Source organism: Bos mutus, chromosome 3 (genome assembly GCF_027580195.1).
Source record: "Bos mutus isolate GX-2022 chromosome 3, NWIPB_WYAK_1.1, whole genome shotgun sequence".
Lineage (NCBI taxonomy): Eukaryota > Metazoa > Chordata > Mammalia > Artiodactyla > Bovidae > Bos > Bos mutus.
Genome location: NC_091619.1, coordinates 24322790 through 24341695, shown reverse-complemented (window position 1 = coordinate 24341695; position 18906 = coordinate 24322790). Strand labels below are relative to the sequence as shown.

The following is an 18906-nucleotide window of genomic DNA, read 5'->3' as shown; positions in this document are numbered from 1 at the left end:
CTGATATTGTTAAAGTATCATTTTTGCCCAGATTATTGAAACATTCCATAAGCACCAATAATTTAAAATAGTCTATTTTTTGGTAGACACCTTTTAAAATTGACTTGTATACCACTTGTATATTGAATATAATTTACTCCCTTTTTTTTGTCCCCATGCAGCATGCAGAATCTTCCCCAGCCAGGGATCAAACCTGTGGCCTCAGCATTGACAGTGCAGAGTCTTAACCACTAGACGGCCAGGGAAATCCATAATTTAACCTTTTTTAAAAATGTATGTATTTTGTGTATTTCTGGCTGTGCTGGGTCTTTGTAGCTGCACCGGGCTTTTCTCTAGTGGCAGAGGTGGCGGTGCTACTCTCTAGTTGCGGTGCTCAGGCTTCTCTTGTTGCAGAGCGAAGTCTCTAGGGTATTCGGGCAGTGCAGGGGCTTAGTTGTCCTGTGGCATGTGGAATCTTCCCAGACCAGGGATCGAACCTGTGTCCCCTGCATTGGCAGGTGGATTCTTAACCACTGTCCGCCAAGGAAGTCCCTATAATTTAACTTTTTAATGAATCAGTTTGAATGTCAAAACTGACAGACTAAGAGTTAAACAGCGTAATCAAAAACAAGGACACAATATCTCCACCTTTCCCTACCACCCCCACTTCCTCTCCCTATCCTTGGCAAAACCCTGCTCCTCCTCTTCCTTGCTATGTATCAGGTTTTGTAGAACACAGATACAGATATTGTCTTTGATCCGCCTCCTCTGCCATTTGATCAACAATGCCATCTGAATGTCTCTTGAAATGTCTGGGACATTTCACCAATGACTTTTTCCTTTACCAATGACTCTATTATAGTTCAGGTTTAATATCTCTTGGCTAGAGGGTAGGAAGAGTTTTCCAAAATAGTCCTCTTGTCTTAATGAGTCTGATCATCCTGAAGTCCATTCTCCATTTTATAGCCAGAGTGATCCTTCTAAAAAAGGACATCTGATGTAATCATTATTCTGTTTAAAATCCTTTAATGGCTTCCTATTGCTCTCAGAATAAAACCCAGCTCCTTAATGTAGCCTCTTAGAGGCCCTTCATGATTCAATCCCTATTACCTCTGTTTTGTTTGTTTTTTTTTTTTGGTCCGCTTAATCTATTAGGTTGGTGCAAAAGTAATTGCAGTTTTGCATTGTTGAACTTCCGCATTTCATTTGGAATACATTCTTAAATAAATGTGCTTATGTTAGACATAATTTTAATGCACATTTCTCACTTTTTTTTTTGCTAATGACATTACTTATTGTTTATTTTATATTTATTTTACACTAGGGAAATGATGTTGGGCAAAAGCAAATTTGAGTACTTTTCTTATTCAAATTCAAAATAGATTGTAAAGCAGCAGAGATGACTCGCAACATCAACAATGCATTTGGCCCAGGAACTGCTAATGAACATTCAGTGCACTAGTGGTTCAATAAGTTTTGCAGAGGAGACAAGAGTCTTGAAGATAAGGAGTGCCATGGCTGGTCATCAGAAGTTGATGACAACAAACTGAGAGGCTCATCGAAGCTGATCCTCTTACAGCAACAAGAGAAGTTGCTGAAGAACTCAGCGTTGACCATTCTATGGTTGTCTGGTATTTGAAGCAAATTGGAAAGGTGAAAAAGCTCAATAAGCGGGTGCCTCGTGTGCTGACCCAAATCAAGAAAATTGTTGAAGTGTCATTTTTTCTTATTGTATACAACAATGAACCATTTCTCAATCAGTTTGCGCAATGAAAAGTGGATTTTATATGACAGCCGGTATGTCCAGCTCAGTGGTTGGACCGAGAAGCTCCAAAGAACTTCCTAAAGCCAATGTTGCACCAAAAAAGATCATGGTCACTGTTTGGTGCTCTGCCACTGGTCTGTTCCACTACAGCTTTCTGAATCACAGTGGAACCATTACATCTGAGAAGTATGCTCAGCAAATTGATGAGGTGCACCAAAACTTCAACACCTGCAGCTGGCATTGGTCAACAGAAAGGACCCAATTCTTCTCCATGACAATGCCCGACCACACGTCACACACCAATGCTTCAAAAGTTTTACAAATTGGGCTATGAAGTTTGGCCTCATCTTCCATATTCACCTGACCTCTCACCAACCGACCACCACTTCTTCAAGCATCTTGCCAACTTTGTGCAGGGAAAATGCTTTCACAACCAGCAGAAGGCAAAAAATACTTTCCAAGAGTTCATGAAATCCTGTAGCATGGATTTTTATGCTACAGGAATAAGCAAACTTAATTTCTTGTTGGCAAAAATGTGTTGATTATAATGGTTCCTATTTTGATTAATAAAGATGTATTTAAGTCTAGTTATAATGATTTAAAATTCACAGTCCAAAATTGCAATTATGTTTGCACTAACATAAAGTTGTGTCTGATAGATTAAAATCTCCCACTCAGACAGTGGGCTTGTCAATTTCTCTTTGTAATTCTGGTGGTTTTGCTTTATATAACTGAAAACTATGTTATTAGGTACATTCAACTTCTTGGTACTGATACTCTTAATTAGTACATTTGATTCAAAATACTTTTCTGTCTCATATTAATAATTTTCATCAACTTTTTTTTGACAGTATTTTGATAGCTTCTTTTTTTAAATCTCTTTTTATGTAATATTTCTGTGGTTTAGTTTTGTGTTTTTTCACTAATGTTATATGTCTGAATATTATTCCAAACAATCTGATAATCAGTCTTTTAATAAGTAACTTAAATCTGTTTAGTTATTGCACTTGCTGATAATAGGATTTAATTCTACTATTCTATTTAATTTGGGGTTTTGTTTGACATGCTTTTTTCTTCTTTTCTGCCTTCTATAGAATGATCAGTTTTCCATATCAAATCTCCCCATCCCTTGCTACTCTTTTTTCTTTGCAGGTTTAGAAGCTCTAGATCAGTTTTTTATTAATAGAAAATATCTTATAGACAAAGCATTCAAACACAATCATTTATATTCCTCTTCCAAACATGACAAAGGACTTAGCATGTTTTAACTACCCATTGAAAATATTTCTTTTCTTCTTTTTCAATACTAAAGTATTATTTTTTTTAATTAAAGTATAGCTGATTCACAATATTGTGTTAGTTTCAGCAAAGTGATTCAGTTATACATATGTATTTTTTCAGGTTATTTTCCATTATTGGTTTTTATAAGATATTGAGTATAGTTTCCTGTGTTATATAGTAAATTCTTGTTGCTTATCTATTTTATGTGTAGTAGTCTGTGTCTGTTAATACCATACTCCTAAAGTAGTTATTTTCAATTCTACCATCACATTAATTTCTTCCCACACTAGAATCTTTTGTATCCTATGCTTTCCCTCTGGGCTTAATTTTCTCACTGGGGGAAGTAGTTCTTTTAGTTTAGGTCTGTGGGTGAAAGACTCCCTAGTCTTTTATGGTTGAAAATGTCTTTGTTCTGCCCTCTCCTGAAATGGTAGTTTATCTGGAAATCAAATTCTTGGTTGATAATGTTCCATTCAATACTTCCAAGATACTCAATTGTTTTCTTTTTTCTGTTGTTGCTTTGGAGAACTCTATAGACTCTTTAGGAGAAGGCAGTGGCAACCCACTCCAGTACTCTTGCTTGAAAACCCCATGGACGGAGGAGCCTGGTAGGCTGCAGTCCAGGGGGTTGCGAAGAGTCGGACACGACTGAGCTACTTCACTTTCACTTTTCAGTTTCATGCATTGGAGAAGGAAATGGCAACCCACTCCAGTGTTCTTGCCTGGAGAATCCCAGGGACGGGGGAGCCTGGTGGGCTGCTGTCTACGGGGTTGCACAGAGTCGGATACGACTGAAGCGACTTAGCAGCAGCAGCAGCATAGACTCGTTGAAGGTAATCAGTATTTTCCTCTTGGTAACTTAAGATCTTATCTTTATCCTTATTTCTCTGTAGTTTCACTATAATGTGACAGAAGTGGTCATTTACTTTTATTTATCTTGCTCAGTACACATGGTGTTCTGATGTTTTTATTAGAAAACCTTCAGTCATTTCTTTATTTTTAAAGTATAACTTGTCCACTTTTCCCTTCAGTTTTTAGTATTTCCTTCTGGAATTCTTAAGAGACATATGTGGAAGCCATTCAATATAATCCCATGAATACCAATTTTTTTCACATTTTTAAATAACTTTATTTTTCTATGTTATGTTCTGGGTGAATTCTTCTCTACTATGTTCTGGGTGAATTACTTTTTCTCTTCAACTTTGGCCAGCTCCAGGGTTAACCTGTCCATTGATTTAAAAAAAAAATCTCAATGACCATATACTTATTTTCAAGATTTCTATTGTCTTTTCCCCCCATATTTACCTCATTTACCTGTTCTTCATGCAGCTTGTATCTGTTTCCTAATTTCTTTTCCTTTTAAAATGAGTGCTGGGCCTTCATTTATCACTTTGATAATGCGAGACATTAATTTAAAAAATCTTTGTCACATAATATCATAGTGTAATTTTATTTGGAGTAGGTTCATATTCTGAGTGTTCATTTTGTTGGCCATCTTTCTTAGTATGAGACTTCTGTATATCTTTGGAATTTGGTGGTCAGACTCATTTTGAGTGAAGTTTTTATTTGCTTTTTTCTGTCTTATTTTAATTTAGTATGCTCCCCCCTCCCCTGCCCTCGTTGTGGTCACCCCTTCAGGCTCAGTGATTTTTGCTTCCAGATGCCTGCATGAACTTTTGTTCTGGAATCAGGATTACTGTTGGCATTTTGTACTCCTACCCAACAGTGGTGTTGGGGGTATTGCAGAACTAGTCACTTGGCCACCTACTTGGCTTAGCTCCTGATGCCAAGGCTGTGCCTTTTTGTCCTTCTGCTTCCCCAGGCAGTGGGCTGGCAGCAGTTTATTTTCAGTATCCTCTCATAAGTTCCTGACTTCAACAACTAAGACTGTCCTCCACCTTTTGGAGCCTATTTAGTTGCTGTCACTTCAAAGGAGACACAAATTTTGGGTTTCAAACTTTCTACCTCAGTGGGTCTGTAGCTTCAGACTTGCTAAGTGCTTTCTGTTTCAACTCCATTTCTGATCTAAGAAAAGAGTTATTTTATTATGGAGCTTGGTTACATCATTTTGGCTTTCTCTTTCTGTATTTTCACTATCATTACTATTTGTGTGAAGTAAAGTTTGTAGATCAAAGCATGACCTTACTATACCAACTTGAGCAGAAATCATTCTAACGTTTAATCTTCTGGCTTTCAGTTCAGTCCAGTTTAGTTCAGTTGTGTCTGACTCTTTGTGACCCCATGGACTGCAGCATGCCAGGCTTCCCTGTCCATCACCAACTCCCAGAGCTTTCTCAAACTCATATCCATCCAATCGGTGATGCCATCCAACCATTTCATCCTCTGTCATCCCCTTCTCCTCCTGCCTTCAATCCTTCCAGCATCAGGGTCTTTTCTAATGAGTCAATTCTTCACATCAGGTGGCCAACGTATTGGAGTTTCAGCTTCAGCATCATTCCTTCCAATGAATGTTCAGGACTGATTTCCTTGAGGATTGACTGGTTGGATCTCCTTGAAGTCCAAGGGACTCTCAAAAGTCTTCTCCAACACCACAGTTCAAAAGCATCAATTCTTTGGTGCTCAGATTTCTTTATAATCCAACTCTCCCACCCATACATGACTACTGGAAAAAAACTAGCTTTGACTAGATGAACCCTGGTCGGCAATGTAATATTTCTGTTTTTCAATATGCTGTCTGGGTTGGTCATAGTTTTTCTTCCAAGGAGCAGGTGTCTTTTAATTTCATGGCTGCAGTCACTACCTGCAGTGATTTTGGAGCCGAAGAAATAAAATCTGTCACTGTTTCCATTGTTTCCCCATCTATTTGCCATGAAGTGATGGGACTGGATGCCATCATCTTAGTGTTTTTAGTGTTGAGTTTTAAGCCAACTTTTTCACTCTCCTCTTGCACTTTCATCAAGAGGCTGTTTAGCTCTTCTTCACTTTCTGCCATAAGGGTGGTATCATCTGCGTATCTGAGATTATTGATATTTCTTCTGCCAATCTCAATTCCAGCTTGTTCTTCATCCAGCCCGACATTTCTCATGATGTACTCTGCATATAAGTTAAATAAGCAGGGTGACAATATACAACCTTGACGTACTTCCCGATTTGGAACCAGTCTGCTGTTTCATGTCCGGTTCTAACTGTTGCTTCTTGACCTGCATACAGATTTCTCAGGAGGTCGTAAGGTAGTGTGGTATTCCCATCTCTTGAAGAATTTTCCACAGTTTGCTGTAACCCACACAGTCAAGATTGCCAGGAGAAATATCAATAACCTCAGATATGCAGATAACACAACCCTTATGGCAGAAAGTGAAGAAGAACTAAAGAGCCTCTTGATGAACGTGAAAGAGGAGAGTGAAAAAGTTAGCTTAAAGCTCAACATTCAGAAAACTAAGATCATGGCATCCGGTCCCATCACTTCATGGCAAATAAATGGGGAAACAGTGGAAACAGTGGCTGACTTTATTTCTCTGGGTTCCAAAATCACTGCAGATGGTGATTGCAGCCATGAAATTAAAAGACGCTTACTCCTTGGAAGGAAAGTTACGACCAACCTAGATAGCATATTGAAAAGCAGAGACGTTACTTTGCCAACAAAGGTCTGTCTAGTCAAGGCTATGGTTTTTCCAGTGGTCATGTATGGATGTGAGAGTTGGACTATAAAGAAAGCTGAGTGCCAAAGAATTGATGCTTTTGAACTGTGGTGTTGGAGAAGACTCTTGAGAGTCCCTCAGACTGCAGGGAGATCCAATCAGTCCATCCTAAAGGAAATCAGTCCTGGGTGTTCATTGGAAGGACTGATGCTGAAGCTAAAACTCCAATAATTTGGCCACCTGATGCGAAGAGCTGACTCATTTGAAAAGGCCCTGATGCTGGGAAAGATTGAGAGCAGGAGGAGAAGGGGACGACAGAGGATGAGATGGTTGGATGGCATCGCTGACTCAATGGACATGGGTTTGGGTGGACTCCGGGAGTTGGTGATGGACAGGGAGGCCTGGCGTGCCGTGGTTCATGGGGTCACAAATTGTCGGACACGACTGAGCGACTGAACTGAAACTGAAACACAGTCAAAGGCTTTGATGCAGTCAATCAAGCAGAAAAGAAAGAAAGAAAGAAAGAAAGTGAAGTTGCTCAGTTGTGTCCAACTCTTTGCGACCCCATGGACTGTAGCCTATCAGGCCCCTCCATCCATGGGATTTTCCAGGCATGATTACTAGAGTGGGTTGCCATTTCCTTCTCCAGGGTATCTTCCCAACCCAGGAATCGAACCATGGTCTTCTGCATTGTAGGCAGACCCTTTTAACCATCTGAGCCACCAGGGAATTCAATAAAGCAGAAGTAGATGTTTTTCTGAAACTCTCTTGCTTTTCCTGTGATCCGATGGACGTTGGCAATTTGATCTCTGGTTTCTCTGTCTTTTCTAAATCCAGCTTGAACATCTGGAAGTTCACGGTTCACGCACTGTTGAAGCCTGGCTTGCAGGATTTTGAGCATTACTTTGCTAGCGTGTGAGACGAGTGCAATTTTGCAGCAGTTTGAACATTCTTTGGCATTGCCCTTCTTTAAGACTGGAATGAAAACTGACCTTTTCCAGTCCTGTGTCTGCTGCTGACTTTTCTAAATTTGCTGGCATATTGAGTACAGAACTGTAACAGCATCATCTTTTAGGATTTGAAATAGCTCAACTGGAATTCCATCACCTCCACTAGCTTTGTTTGTAGTGATGCTTCCTAAGGCCCACTTGACTTTACATTCCAGGATGTCTGGCTCTAGGTGAGTGATCACACCATCGTGGTTATCTGGGTCATTAAGACCTTTTTTTCTATAGTTCTTTGGTGTATTCTTGCCATCTCTTAGTATCTTCTGCTTCTGTTAGATCCATACTATATCTTTCCTTTATTGTGCCCATCTTTGCATGAAATGTTCCCTTGGTATCTCTAATTTTCTTGAAGAGATCTCTAGTCTTTCTCATTCTATTGTTTTCTCTATTTCTTTGCATTGATCACTGAGGAAGGCTTTCTTATCTCTTATCTCTTATCTCTATTCTTTGGAACTCTGCATTCAGATGGGTGTATCTTTCCTTTTCTCCTTTGCCTTTGGCTTCTCTTCTTTTCTCAGCTCTTTGTAAGGCCTCCTCAGACAACCATTTTGCCTTTTTGCATTTCTTTTTCTTGGAAATGGTCTTGATAACTGCCTCCTGTACAACGTCATGAACTTCTGCCCATAGTTCTTCAGGCACTCTATCAGATCTAATCCCTTGAATCTATTTCTCACTTCCTCTATATAATCATAAGGGATTTTGTTTAGGTCATACCTGAATGGTCTGGTAGTTTTCCCTAATTTTTCAATATGTCTGAATTTTGCAATAAGGAGATCATGGTCTGAGCCACAATCAGCTCCCAGTCCTGTTTTTGGTCACTGTACAGAGCCTCTCCATCTTCAGCTGGAAAGAATATAATTAATCTGATTTTGGTATTGGCCATCTGGTGATGTCCATGTGTAGAATAGTCTCTTGTGTTATTGGAAGAGGGTGTTTGCTATGACCAGTGTGTTCTCTTGGCAAAATTGTTAGCCTTTGCCTTGTTTCATTTTGTACTCCAAGGCCAAATTTTCCTGTTACTCCAGGTATCTCTTGACTTCTTACTTTTGCATTCCAGTCCCCTATGATGAAAAGGACATCTTTTTTGGGTGTTAGTTCTAGAAGGTCTTGTAGATCTTCATAGATCTGTTCAAGTTCAGCTTCTTCAGCATTACTGGTTGGGGCATAGACTTGGATTAGTGTGATATTGAATTATTTGCCTTGGAAACGAACAGAGATTATTCTGTCATTTTTGAGATTGCACCCAAGTGCATTTCAGACTCTTTTGTTGACTGTAAGGGCTACTCCATTTCTTCTAAGGAATCTTGCCCACAGTAGTAGATATAGTATTTTTATTTGTGGCTTTCTCTCTCACCAACCTTCCCTCTACCATCTATGTTACAGCCATAATTAATTATTTGAGAGGATCAGTAAATTGCATGTCCCACCCTTTTCCCCCACTGATTTTGAATGAAGACATACAGGATAGTCAAGTGGAGGGTTTTTTTTTTTTTTTTCAAATGTCAGCTCTATTACAGATAAGCTAGTAAAGAACAAGGTCTAGATCTGTAATCCAAAAAAGCTTCAGACACTCTCAGCTGACCGCTCACTCCCACAAAACTTGGCCTCAGGACAGCCCACCAAAGGGGAATGCTGGGTCTGCCAAGCAGACATGTTCACAAAAGATGGTTGCACTAGTTCTGGGGCAGAAAGGGAACAAAAGAATGAATCCTCAGTAATTGGGACTTTTTAATAGATTAGTCCCATTCAGTCAAGGCCTATGAGCCAATGAATGTTAGAGTACTCCCCAGTCAGGTAGCTCACTCCTGAGTGTGAAGGGGTGTGATATAAGTACCCAAGTGGTGGCAGTGGTTTGCCTGTCAGACTCCTCTGTCCATGGGATTTCCCAGGCAAGAATACTGGAGTGGGTTGCTATTTCCTTCTCCAGGGGATCTTCCTGACCCAGGAATTGAACCCATGGTCCTGCATCTCCTGTGTTGGCAGGTGGATTCTTTACCACTGAACCACAGTTTTGCTGAAAGTTTTCACTTTTGTCTCAGGTTCAAAGTTTTTAACAAAATAAGCCCCTCATTGTGTTCTGCGTGCTTAGTCGCTTAGTTGTGTCTGACACTTGCGATCCCATAGAAGCCTGCCATGCCAGGCTCCTCTGTCCATTGGATTCTCCAGGCAAGAATACTGGAGTGGGTTGCCATTTTCTTCTCCAGGGGATCTTCCCAAATCAGGAATCGAACCCAGGTCTCCTGCATTGCAGGCAGACTCTTTACTGACTGAGCTACGAGGGCTACAAGCTACTGAGCTACAAGCCACTCATTACATATATTTAAATAATCCAAATACTTATTTGAGAACTATCTAGCTTACTTTCAATATACTAACATTAAAAGAGAAGTAGAAAGAGCAGAGGATACATCACCAAATCGGCTTTTGACCAACATCCAGACTTAAAACAGCACTGGAAAGTCCCATGTCACAGCACATCCAGAGTCCAATTGGGAAAAGGCCCCAGGCAGCGCATCCACTCCCTGGGTGAGACTTCAAAGATTGCAGTTTGAGGTTCCCCCTTATAATCCCACAAATTAATATCATCATCAGTCTGTGAGCAAATTGCAAGCCTGGTTTCATGTTAATGCTGTTTGTTTTGTCTTGTAAAAACAAGGGTCTTCCCTGATGGCTCAGATGGTAAAGAATTTGCCTGCAGTGGGGGAGACCTGGTTTCGATCCTTGGGTTGGAAGATCCCTTGGAGAAGGAAATTCTCCAGTATTCTGGCCTGGGGAATTCCATGGACTGTACAATCCATGGGGTCACAAAAGTCAGACAAGACTGAGCAACTTTCATTTGTCTTGTAAAACTTGGAATGTTGCTAAGCCTGGGGCTTGCTTGACCAGACCTCGTGCAGGGGCTAAACAATCTCAAAATTAGTTCCCTATCTTCTCTATGGTGCTTCCAGTGTTAAACTCACAGCAGGCAGTCACCCACAGTCACTCACAGTTGGGGCAAAGTCCAGGCAGGTTAGAAGCAAGGTCAGAGGCCTACTCTGCTTTGTTTTTGAAGCCTAAACATGACTATTTATTTAATTTCTCTAACAAGCACCAAGGAAATCCAGGAGCCCCTATGGAACGCTTCAAAATTGGATACTCCCATCCACCTTTATAAAGAGCAATCTGATGCCGAAGGAGGTTAAGCGTTCTTTGTAAAGCCTCATATTAAAGCTGTTTTTAATCCACTCAAGGCAGTTATCTTGACAATATATGTCACTGATTTATACATTCATTCATTCATTAAATAGTATTGCACATCCACTATCAGTGATATACTACGTTCTAGATATCAAAAGATAAAGGAAATATGGAAAGCAGCTACATATAATGAAAAAAATCCAGGCTCTGGAATTGGAGAATCTTGGACCTAATCCCGCCTTTGCCACTGACCTGTGTGAACCTGGAAACACTGGAAAACTTTATTCCTATTTCTTCATCCATAAGATTAAAATAAAAATACATACCTCATAGGGTTGTTATGAGAATTAAATGAGATCATGTACCTGATAGTGCTTCCCCCATAGCTGGGATTCAGTAAATATGAGTGATAGTTTTTACTATAGGCATCAGGAGTTGGCAGGTGAAAAAAAGTGGGAAGAACCTGTGAAAAGGTTGGAGGAAGGAGAAAGAACATGGCATGTGTTAGGGGCAACTCCTTTCCTTTGGCCCCACTTTTCCTGTGGTAGGGGAAGGGTGGGTAGGAATGTTTCATTAGAATACAACTCCCTGGTATACAACACCCCGCAGGACTCTTGCCTGGGACATCCCATGGATAGAGGAGCCTGGCGGGTTACAGTCCATGGGGCTGAAAAAAGAGTCAGACACAACTTAGTGACTAAACAACAACAATAGGGGCTGCTAGTTTGAGATACCTTCGCTGTCACTTGTGTCCAGTCCTTTCCATTTTAGGCCTTCTCCCCACTTTCATCCCTGACCCAAGTCTGATGGTTGCTTGAAAGAGTTCCTTCTGGTCCCTTATCCTTTTATACCTGTGGAACTATTGATGCGTCATATACTAGAGAGAGCCACAGCACCTCCATGCAAAGATATCCTGGGTATTCTTTACATTGTGCGTCACAGAAACTAATTATGACTGTAAAAGAAATTTACAGGTTTGTGTAACTCAGAACTTTAAAGGATGAACTAGCCTTAGGTATAGCTGGGTTCACAGAAGAAGCAGATTTACTATGTGGCCAGTGATGCTGAAGCATCTGGCTTCCTCATTGCTTGGCCCTGATTTAGGCACTGGTAGAAGGCAATGGCATCCCACTCCAGTACTCCTGCCTGGAAAATCCCATGGACGGAGGAGCCTGGTGGGCTGCAGTCCATGGGGTCGCTAAGAGTCAGACACGACTGAGAGACTTCACTTTGACTTTTCACTTTCATGCATTGGAGAAGGAAATGGCAACCCACTCCAGTGTTCTGGCCTGGAGAATCCCAGGGACGGGGGAGCCTGGTGGGCTGCTGTCTATGGGGTCACACAGAGTCGGACACGACTGAAGTGACTTAGCAGCAGCAGCAGCAGCAGCAGCAGCAGAGGCCTTAGTCATGTGTTTACATAGTCACGTTTTTCTAAAATTTGAAAATTTCATTTTCCTTCTTCAAGAGTATTGGGCTTCCCAGGTGGCTCAGTGGTAAAGAATCTACCTGCCAATGCAGGAGACACAGGTTCAATCCCTGGGTCAGGAAGATCCCCTGGAGAAGCAACCCACTCCAGTAATCTTGCCTGGGAAATCCCATGGACAGAGGAGCCTGGTGGGCTATAGTTCATGGAGTTGCAAAGAGTCGGACATGACTGAAGTGATGGAGCAAGTATGCATGGTTCAAGAGTATTGAGAGTTTAGGTCAAGCAACATATTTACTGTAACAGAGCAGGGAAGTATCTGATTAAGCGGCAGTAACAAGTAACTCTGGATGCCTGTGCATGTTCTGCATGTTCTGGATGCCTATGTTGGAACACTAGCCTTCTTCCCTGTTGCTTAAAGGCTCAGCTCAAACATTTGATCAAGAAACCATCCTTGACATACTTCCAGTCGCCCTCCCCTCACTTTGGTGCCCTTTCAGTGAACCCATGGGCCCTTGAGGCTTTAGTTTGTCAGGTAATTGTCAGTGCTTACCTATTTCTGCACATCGGACTGTGTGCTCATTGAAACAGGGATTCCAACTTATTTCTCCAAACCTCTAGCACCTAGTAGAGGCTATAGTACATGGTAATCCTTCAACAAATGTGTCTTTCATAAGCAAATGTGCCTCAAATATTTTGGCTCAGACAGGTGAAGTTTTTTGGACTCTCCTGACTTGTTTAGTCACCAAGTTGTGCCCAACTCATCTGCGACCCCCTGGACTGTAACCCACCAGGCTCTTTTGTCTGTGGGATTTCCCAAGCAAGAATGGGAGTGGGTTGACATTTCCTTCTCCAGGGGATCTTCCCAACCCAGGGATGGAATCCAATCCGCGTCTCTTGTATTGGCAGGTGGATCCTTTACCACTGAGCCAGCAAGGAAGCCCCTAACCTGCTCCTTTACCTTTATCAAGGTAAAGGATATCAACAAGTCAGGAGAGTCCAAAAAACTTCACCTGCCTGTCTGAGCCAAAATACTTGAGGCACATTTGCTTATGAAAGACGTATTTATTGAAGGACTGCCATGTAACATAGCCTCTACTAGGTGCTAGAGGTTTGGAGAAATGAGTTGGAATCCCTGTCTCAATGAGCACACAGTCTGGTGTGGGGAGATAGGTGAGTATTGACAAGTAGCTGACAAACTAAAGCCTCAAGGGCCCATGGGTTAGGGGCTTCCTTGCTGGCTCAGTGGTAAAGGATCCGCCTTTAGTTAAAGGATCCTTTATCCTTTAGTTCCAGAGAGCTAACTTGAGAGTTTCATAACCTTGAATTTCAGCTTATCCCTGATCTCTAGGGAAAAAACTTTACAGAAGAATGCAAGAGTGGAAAGAGCTGACCAAAACTTGGTAATTTTTCTACACATTTAATGGTGATGTTGTAATTTCTCCTATAACATCTTCCTTGGGAATCAGTTGAAACTAAGAAGAAACAGGTTATATAAGTAAATCAAAAGCCTCTTTTTGCATTCCAGCTATATTTTTTCTCTGTAGTATATGACTTCAGTTTCACTGAAAACAGAGCTAGATGGTGTATATATATGTGTGTGCTAATAGATGTATGTGTTAATAGATGTTAAATTGTTTCAATAATGGAAAAGGTATGATTGAACAAATAGCTGTTACACTGTAATACATAAGTAGATCTCAGTAATGGTCCTATAAATCTGAACCGTCGGGATAAATTTTGTTTTATTATGAACTTAATAATTCCTATTTCCTAAAATATTAATTTATATGGATTTATAAAAGGGAAATTCATCTGCAATTTTGGAATCTTGTCTATGTCTGGGTGCATGCTCAGTCATATCTGACTCTTTTCGACCCCATGAACACTCAGGTATTCTTGCCTGGAAAATCCCATGGATGGAGGAACCTGGTAGGCTACGGTCCATGGGGTCCCAAAGAGTTGGACGTGACTGAGCACCTTCACTTTCTTTCTTTCTTTCTCCAGGGCATCTTCCTGACCCAGGGATTGAACCCCGGTCTCCTGCATTGTAGGCAGATTCTTTACCATCTGAGCTATAGGGAAATGCCACCTGGGAAACCTATATATATCTATATATCTATCTCATGTGGGCTCTGCTTCCTGTTGATTGCCCTCAGATGTGTGTTCATCTTGATACAACTGTGTCCACTTATTTGAAATTTGACTTTAACTTTCTCAAATATCAGTCTGTTTAAAAATTTTTATTTAATTATAAAAGTAACACAAACAGAGCACATGTGGAAAAACCATATATACCATCTTAACACAACAGGTAGTCTTTTTCAAATATTCCCTTTAAATTTTTTATACACATAATTTTATATACTTGTAGTCATAATTTATGAATATATTTTTGACTTGCTTTTAAAGATCAACAAAACAAAACAATACTGATTCTTTTAAAAATCACTTCAGGGACTAGTCTCTAGAATGAACACACACACACTTTTGGATGCTTGTGCAGGATTACAGTAAGATAATCAACAGCATCATCAATGGACTTAGATTGCAGACTGCATTTGCAATAATCTCGAACTTAAGTAATGATGTTTTTACTGTCCTGAAGGAAAAGTGAATTTTTCAAAACAGCCCAGGGCAAGAAAGAGGGATACAGATAAGTCTTCTCCACCAGCTATGAGTCATACCTGTCTACTAGGTTAAAGCAGGTTTCATGATTGATATGTCTGTGGTTAACAATTTGGTGTCAATATAGATAATATTTATCCTTTAAGGTTCATATAACTTGCTATTTCATTTAGAAATCAAATTTATTTCCCCTGATCTTTCCATGGAAAGTAATGACCTCAACAGTTGGAAAAACAAGTGTTTCTTTTCCTTTGGCTTACAGAGAGGCTCAGCATTAGAAACTTATTCATAAAATTGGCACACTTTATAAAGAAACATTGGGAAGGCAGGGAGTTTCTTACATCTACTTTTCACAATTGTCCAACACAAATCTCACTTTGGATTGGGCTGCCAGCCTGAATGGGTGAGAGGTGGCACATAACATTTTTATGTCTTTGTTTCATTTGGTGAATCAATGACAATGACTTCTTTTGTCATATGGTAGGTAGTTAGATATGCAGAACTTCTAGAAATAGTGCAGACTGGAATGTACTTTGAATTGTGTCAATGAATGAGGATTTTTTGTTTGATTTTTAGCTAAGGCTGACCTTTTGTCCCTGCCATTTAAGGGACTCCTTTCCAATTTCCAGTTATCACTAAGGATGTGTAGAGGGAATGACATCTTAATATCAAACACAATCTCAAAGTTGGAAGTAAGAGTATTTGTGTATCATAGACATTTGTTCTTAATCACAACACGGGGGCTTCCCTCATAGCTCAGTTGGTAAAGAATCCACCGGCAATGCAGGTGACCGGGGTTCAATTCCTGGGTCGGGAAGACTCCCCCTGGAGAAGGAAATGGCAACCCACTCCAGTATTCTTGCCTGGAGAATCTCATGTACAGAGAAGCCTGGCAGGCTACAAGACTTAGCAACTAAACCACCATCACCAATCACAACATGGTTCTTAACATTATGGATAACAGAAATCAATTCAGGTTGCTTTTCAGGCTTAAACAATATTGTTGTCTTTTGGGGTTCTAGCACCTCCTTATCTATACTTATTATCTCTTTTGCAGGAGCGGTGGTGGTGAGGAGTGTGAAGATGATGGGAGAATGTCTTCCAGAAACTGAACGACGACAAGGCTGCTGTCCTGTGGGGTCCTATGGACTGCTGCAGGAGACTCCTCAACCACGACACCTAAACGAAAGGTCGCCATTTTAAACACAGAGCCAGGCACTTGGTTGATGCTCAACAGAGATGACTCGAGCCTCGGGGGCCCAACGACGTGCATAGGGGCTGCAAAGAAGTTGGAGACCCAGTCTTTGGGCCCTAAGGGATCACGGTCCACAACTGAAGACATGATTTCCACAGAGCAAGATTAAACGTTAACCTTGGCCATGAGATCCTTTGAGTCCCAGTAACTTGATTGCAGCGAAGCCTTGGTGACCTGAAGCCTCCCCGCCCCCGCCCCAAACGCTAGGTCAGTCCCACGAGTGACGATGGCAAAGCCCAGCACGGCGGCAGGACGCTTCCGGGGGGCGCCCCGGCGGCTGGCTGGAGGGCGGCGCTGGAGCCCGCAGCGGCGCGAGGCCGGAGCGCGGGCCAGGCGGGGCGGGGGAGGGGCGGCGGCGGGGCCGGGAGCGTGCGCGCGCACCTCACACTCCGCCGCCCGGGGACGCCCACTCGCGAGTCAGGGCCGAAGGCCGGCCCGCGCCATCCGTCCCACTCCAAGACGCCGGCTCCTCTCAGGCGTGTGCCCAACGGTGAAAGCCCCCGGTGGCTCCGCGCCTTCGGGGCCCAGAGTGCCACAGGGCGAGGACCGGGCCGCAGCCCCGCACCGCGTGGACGCGCTGCCTCTCCCGCAGCCGCCGCCACCGCCAGCAAGAGCAGCTGCGAACGACCCGAGGCTGCGCGGCGGAGGCCCCCAAGGCCCCTGGCGGTCGGGGAGGAAGGAGACGGAACTGACCTCTGCCCGCCTGAGGCGCGGCTGCTCCCGCGCGCCCGGGGCCGCCGCCGCCCCCGGGCTGAGGGAGGAATGAGCAGGCGCCTGCCCCGGGCTCTCGGACCTGAGGGCCGCGGCTCGGCTGCTTCTTACGCCTCCGGTCTGCGGAGGCTCGGTCGCCGGGCCCGGGTGCGGCGGGGTCAGCGGCGGCCTCTCTCGGGGAGTCGGCGCCGGGGTTAACTTAACCGGCCGCCGAGAGGAGGAGGAGCCGCGCGGGGGCGGTCGACGCACCTCCCCTCCCCCAGCACTCGCCGGGGCGTCTCAGAGGCCGCGGAGGAGGAAGTTCCGCTCTCTGACAGACCCGAGCGGTAGCAACAGCGGCCGCGGCTGGGAGGGCGCAGGTATTTTGGACGCGAATGCCCTTCGCGCCGACTGTCGAGGGGGCAGCGTCGGAGCTGTCGCCTGTCCTCGGAGCCGGGGGACAGGGTCGCGAGGCGCGGGCGTAGGAGCCCTCTTTCCTGCTTTTCACCCAGCGTCGCGCTGAGGCGGGAGACCTCTCCTCTCGGTTGGCCGACTTCCAAAGAGCCCCTTGTTTTTCAAGCACTGAGATTAAGAAATTCTCCAATCGAAGCATCAGAGGAGCCCAAGTGAACCTTCTACAACTCTGGGATCACGTCAGTCACCCTTTTGGGGCGGGAGACCACGCTGGAGCATCTCCCTGAGGTGCAGGAATGGAAGCGCCCACCTTGCATCCTTTCTGCGGTGTTGTTTGCCTCATCTACCCTTGGGAATGAAGAGGAGACTTGTAGTCACCCGGTGAGGTACCGAAAGCCAGATGGCAAAAGAAAATATCACAGGACTTAAACTAGTGATCGTTTGGGGCCACACGCGTTTCTGCATGTAATTGAATGAGCGTGAAAGAGGTGCCCTATTGAAAAGCACAACAGTCCTTTAAGAGGAGGAAAAATTGAATTTCCCCATTTTTGCCAAGATTCCGAAGACTGTTCAATGTATCGTACGTTTGATATAAGATGAGAACTTTATAAAATATTTTGCCCAAGAGCTTAAACGATGACTACCCCAGCGCTGCTGCCCCTCTCTGGACGAAGGATACCACCTCTGAACCTGGGGCCGCCTTCCTTCCCGCATCACAGGGCTACCTTGAGACTTTCTGAGAAGTTTATCCTCCTCCTTATTCTAAGTGCCTTCATCACCCTGTGTTTTGGAGCATTCTTCTTTCTTCCAGACTCTTCAAAACACAAACGCTTTGATCTGGGTTTGGAAGATGTGTTAATTCCTCATGTAGATGCCGGCAAAGGGGCGAAACACTCTGGAATCTTCCTGATCCATGGACCAGATGAACATAGACACAGGTTTGTTTATTTCAGAAGTTCTGGTATTAACGTTTGGCAGAGCGAGGTATGGTTTATTGCATCAGATCTGTTATTTTTTGGCAGTAAAATGTAGCTTTCCCTGAGTTGTGAGAGCTGTATTGTGATTTCACAACTAGTTAAATAGAGAACCACAAACTGGAAGGACTCCAGAGCCCCATCCAACGTCCAGCTCCTTCCTTTTATGTAGGAGGAACATTTGTGTTCAGGGGTGTTGGGTCTGATGTGAACAGTTGGGAGTGGAGGTATGAAAACTTAACTTGAAGAAATAGTGAAATAGGCCGTGCCTTCATTTATTAAGAAGGTGTTGCTTTATGTCATTGTGCCACCCTGTGAAATAGATCCGTGGAATCCTGACATGCTACGGATTTGTTGTCTCTCAAAGGGCCCTCGTTCTCTGGCTGGTAGTTAACCTCAGTAGTGAAGCTTAAGCATTTTAGTAGGACAAGCGCAGGTACAGTAGATGTATTTTGGTGCTCTGTGTGCAATCAGTTAAGTTAAAGGTCTCACTGAATCTTAAGTCACTCACTTTCTGAGTCTTGTAGACAAGATTTGGTTATGTTTTTAAATATAATTTTGTTCTCACCTTCCCCCCGGCCCCTTCCCCCCCCCCCCCATGTGGAAGGTAGTGTTTATCAAGTAACTCTTGAAATTTGCTTAATTTAAAGGGTTCACATTCTTTCCAGTCACTAAATCTGAAGTGAGCTCTTGGGAGAATATATCCAAATT

General features: G+C 43.0%; 1 protein-coding gene across 4 annotated transcripts in view; it reads left to right on the top strand.

The window, feature by feature from the left end:
• The first annotated feature begins 17857 nt into the window (after positions 1-17857).
• MAN1A2 (mannosidase alpha class 1A member 2) overlaps positions 17858-18906 on the top strand; it is a 156337-nt gene continuing 155288 nt past the window's right edge. For all 4 annotated transcript variants that reach the window (XR_011463622.1, XR_011463621.1, XM_070367422.1 and 1 more), the window contains exon 1: positions 17858-18159. Coding sequence is in view for 2 of the 4 variants with exons in the window: in XM_070367422.1 (XP_070223523.1) it covers positions 17858-18159 (302 nt within the window). In the remaining 2 variants the exon portion in view is untranslated. The remainder of the gene's footprint in view (positions 18160-18906) is intronic.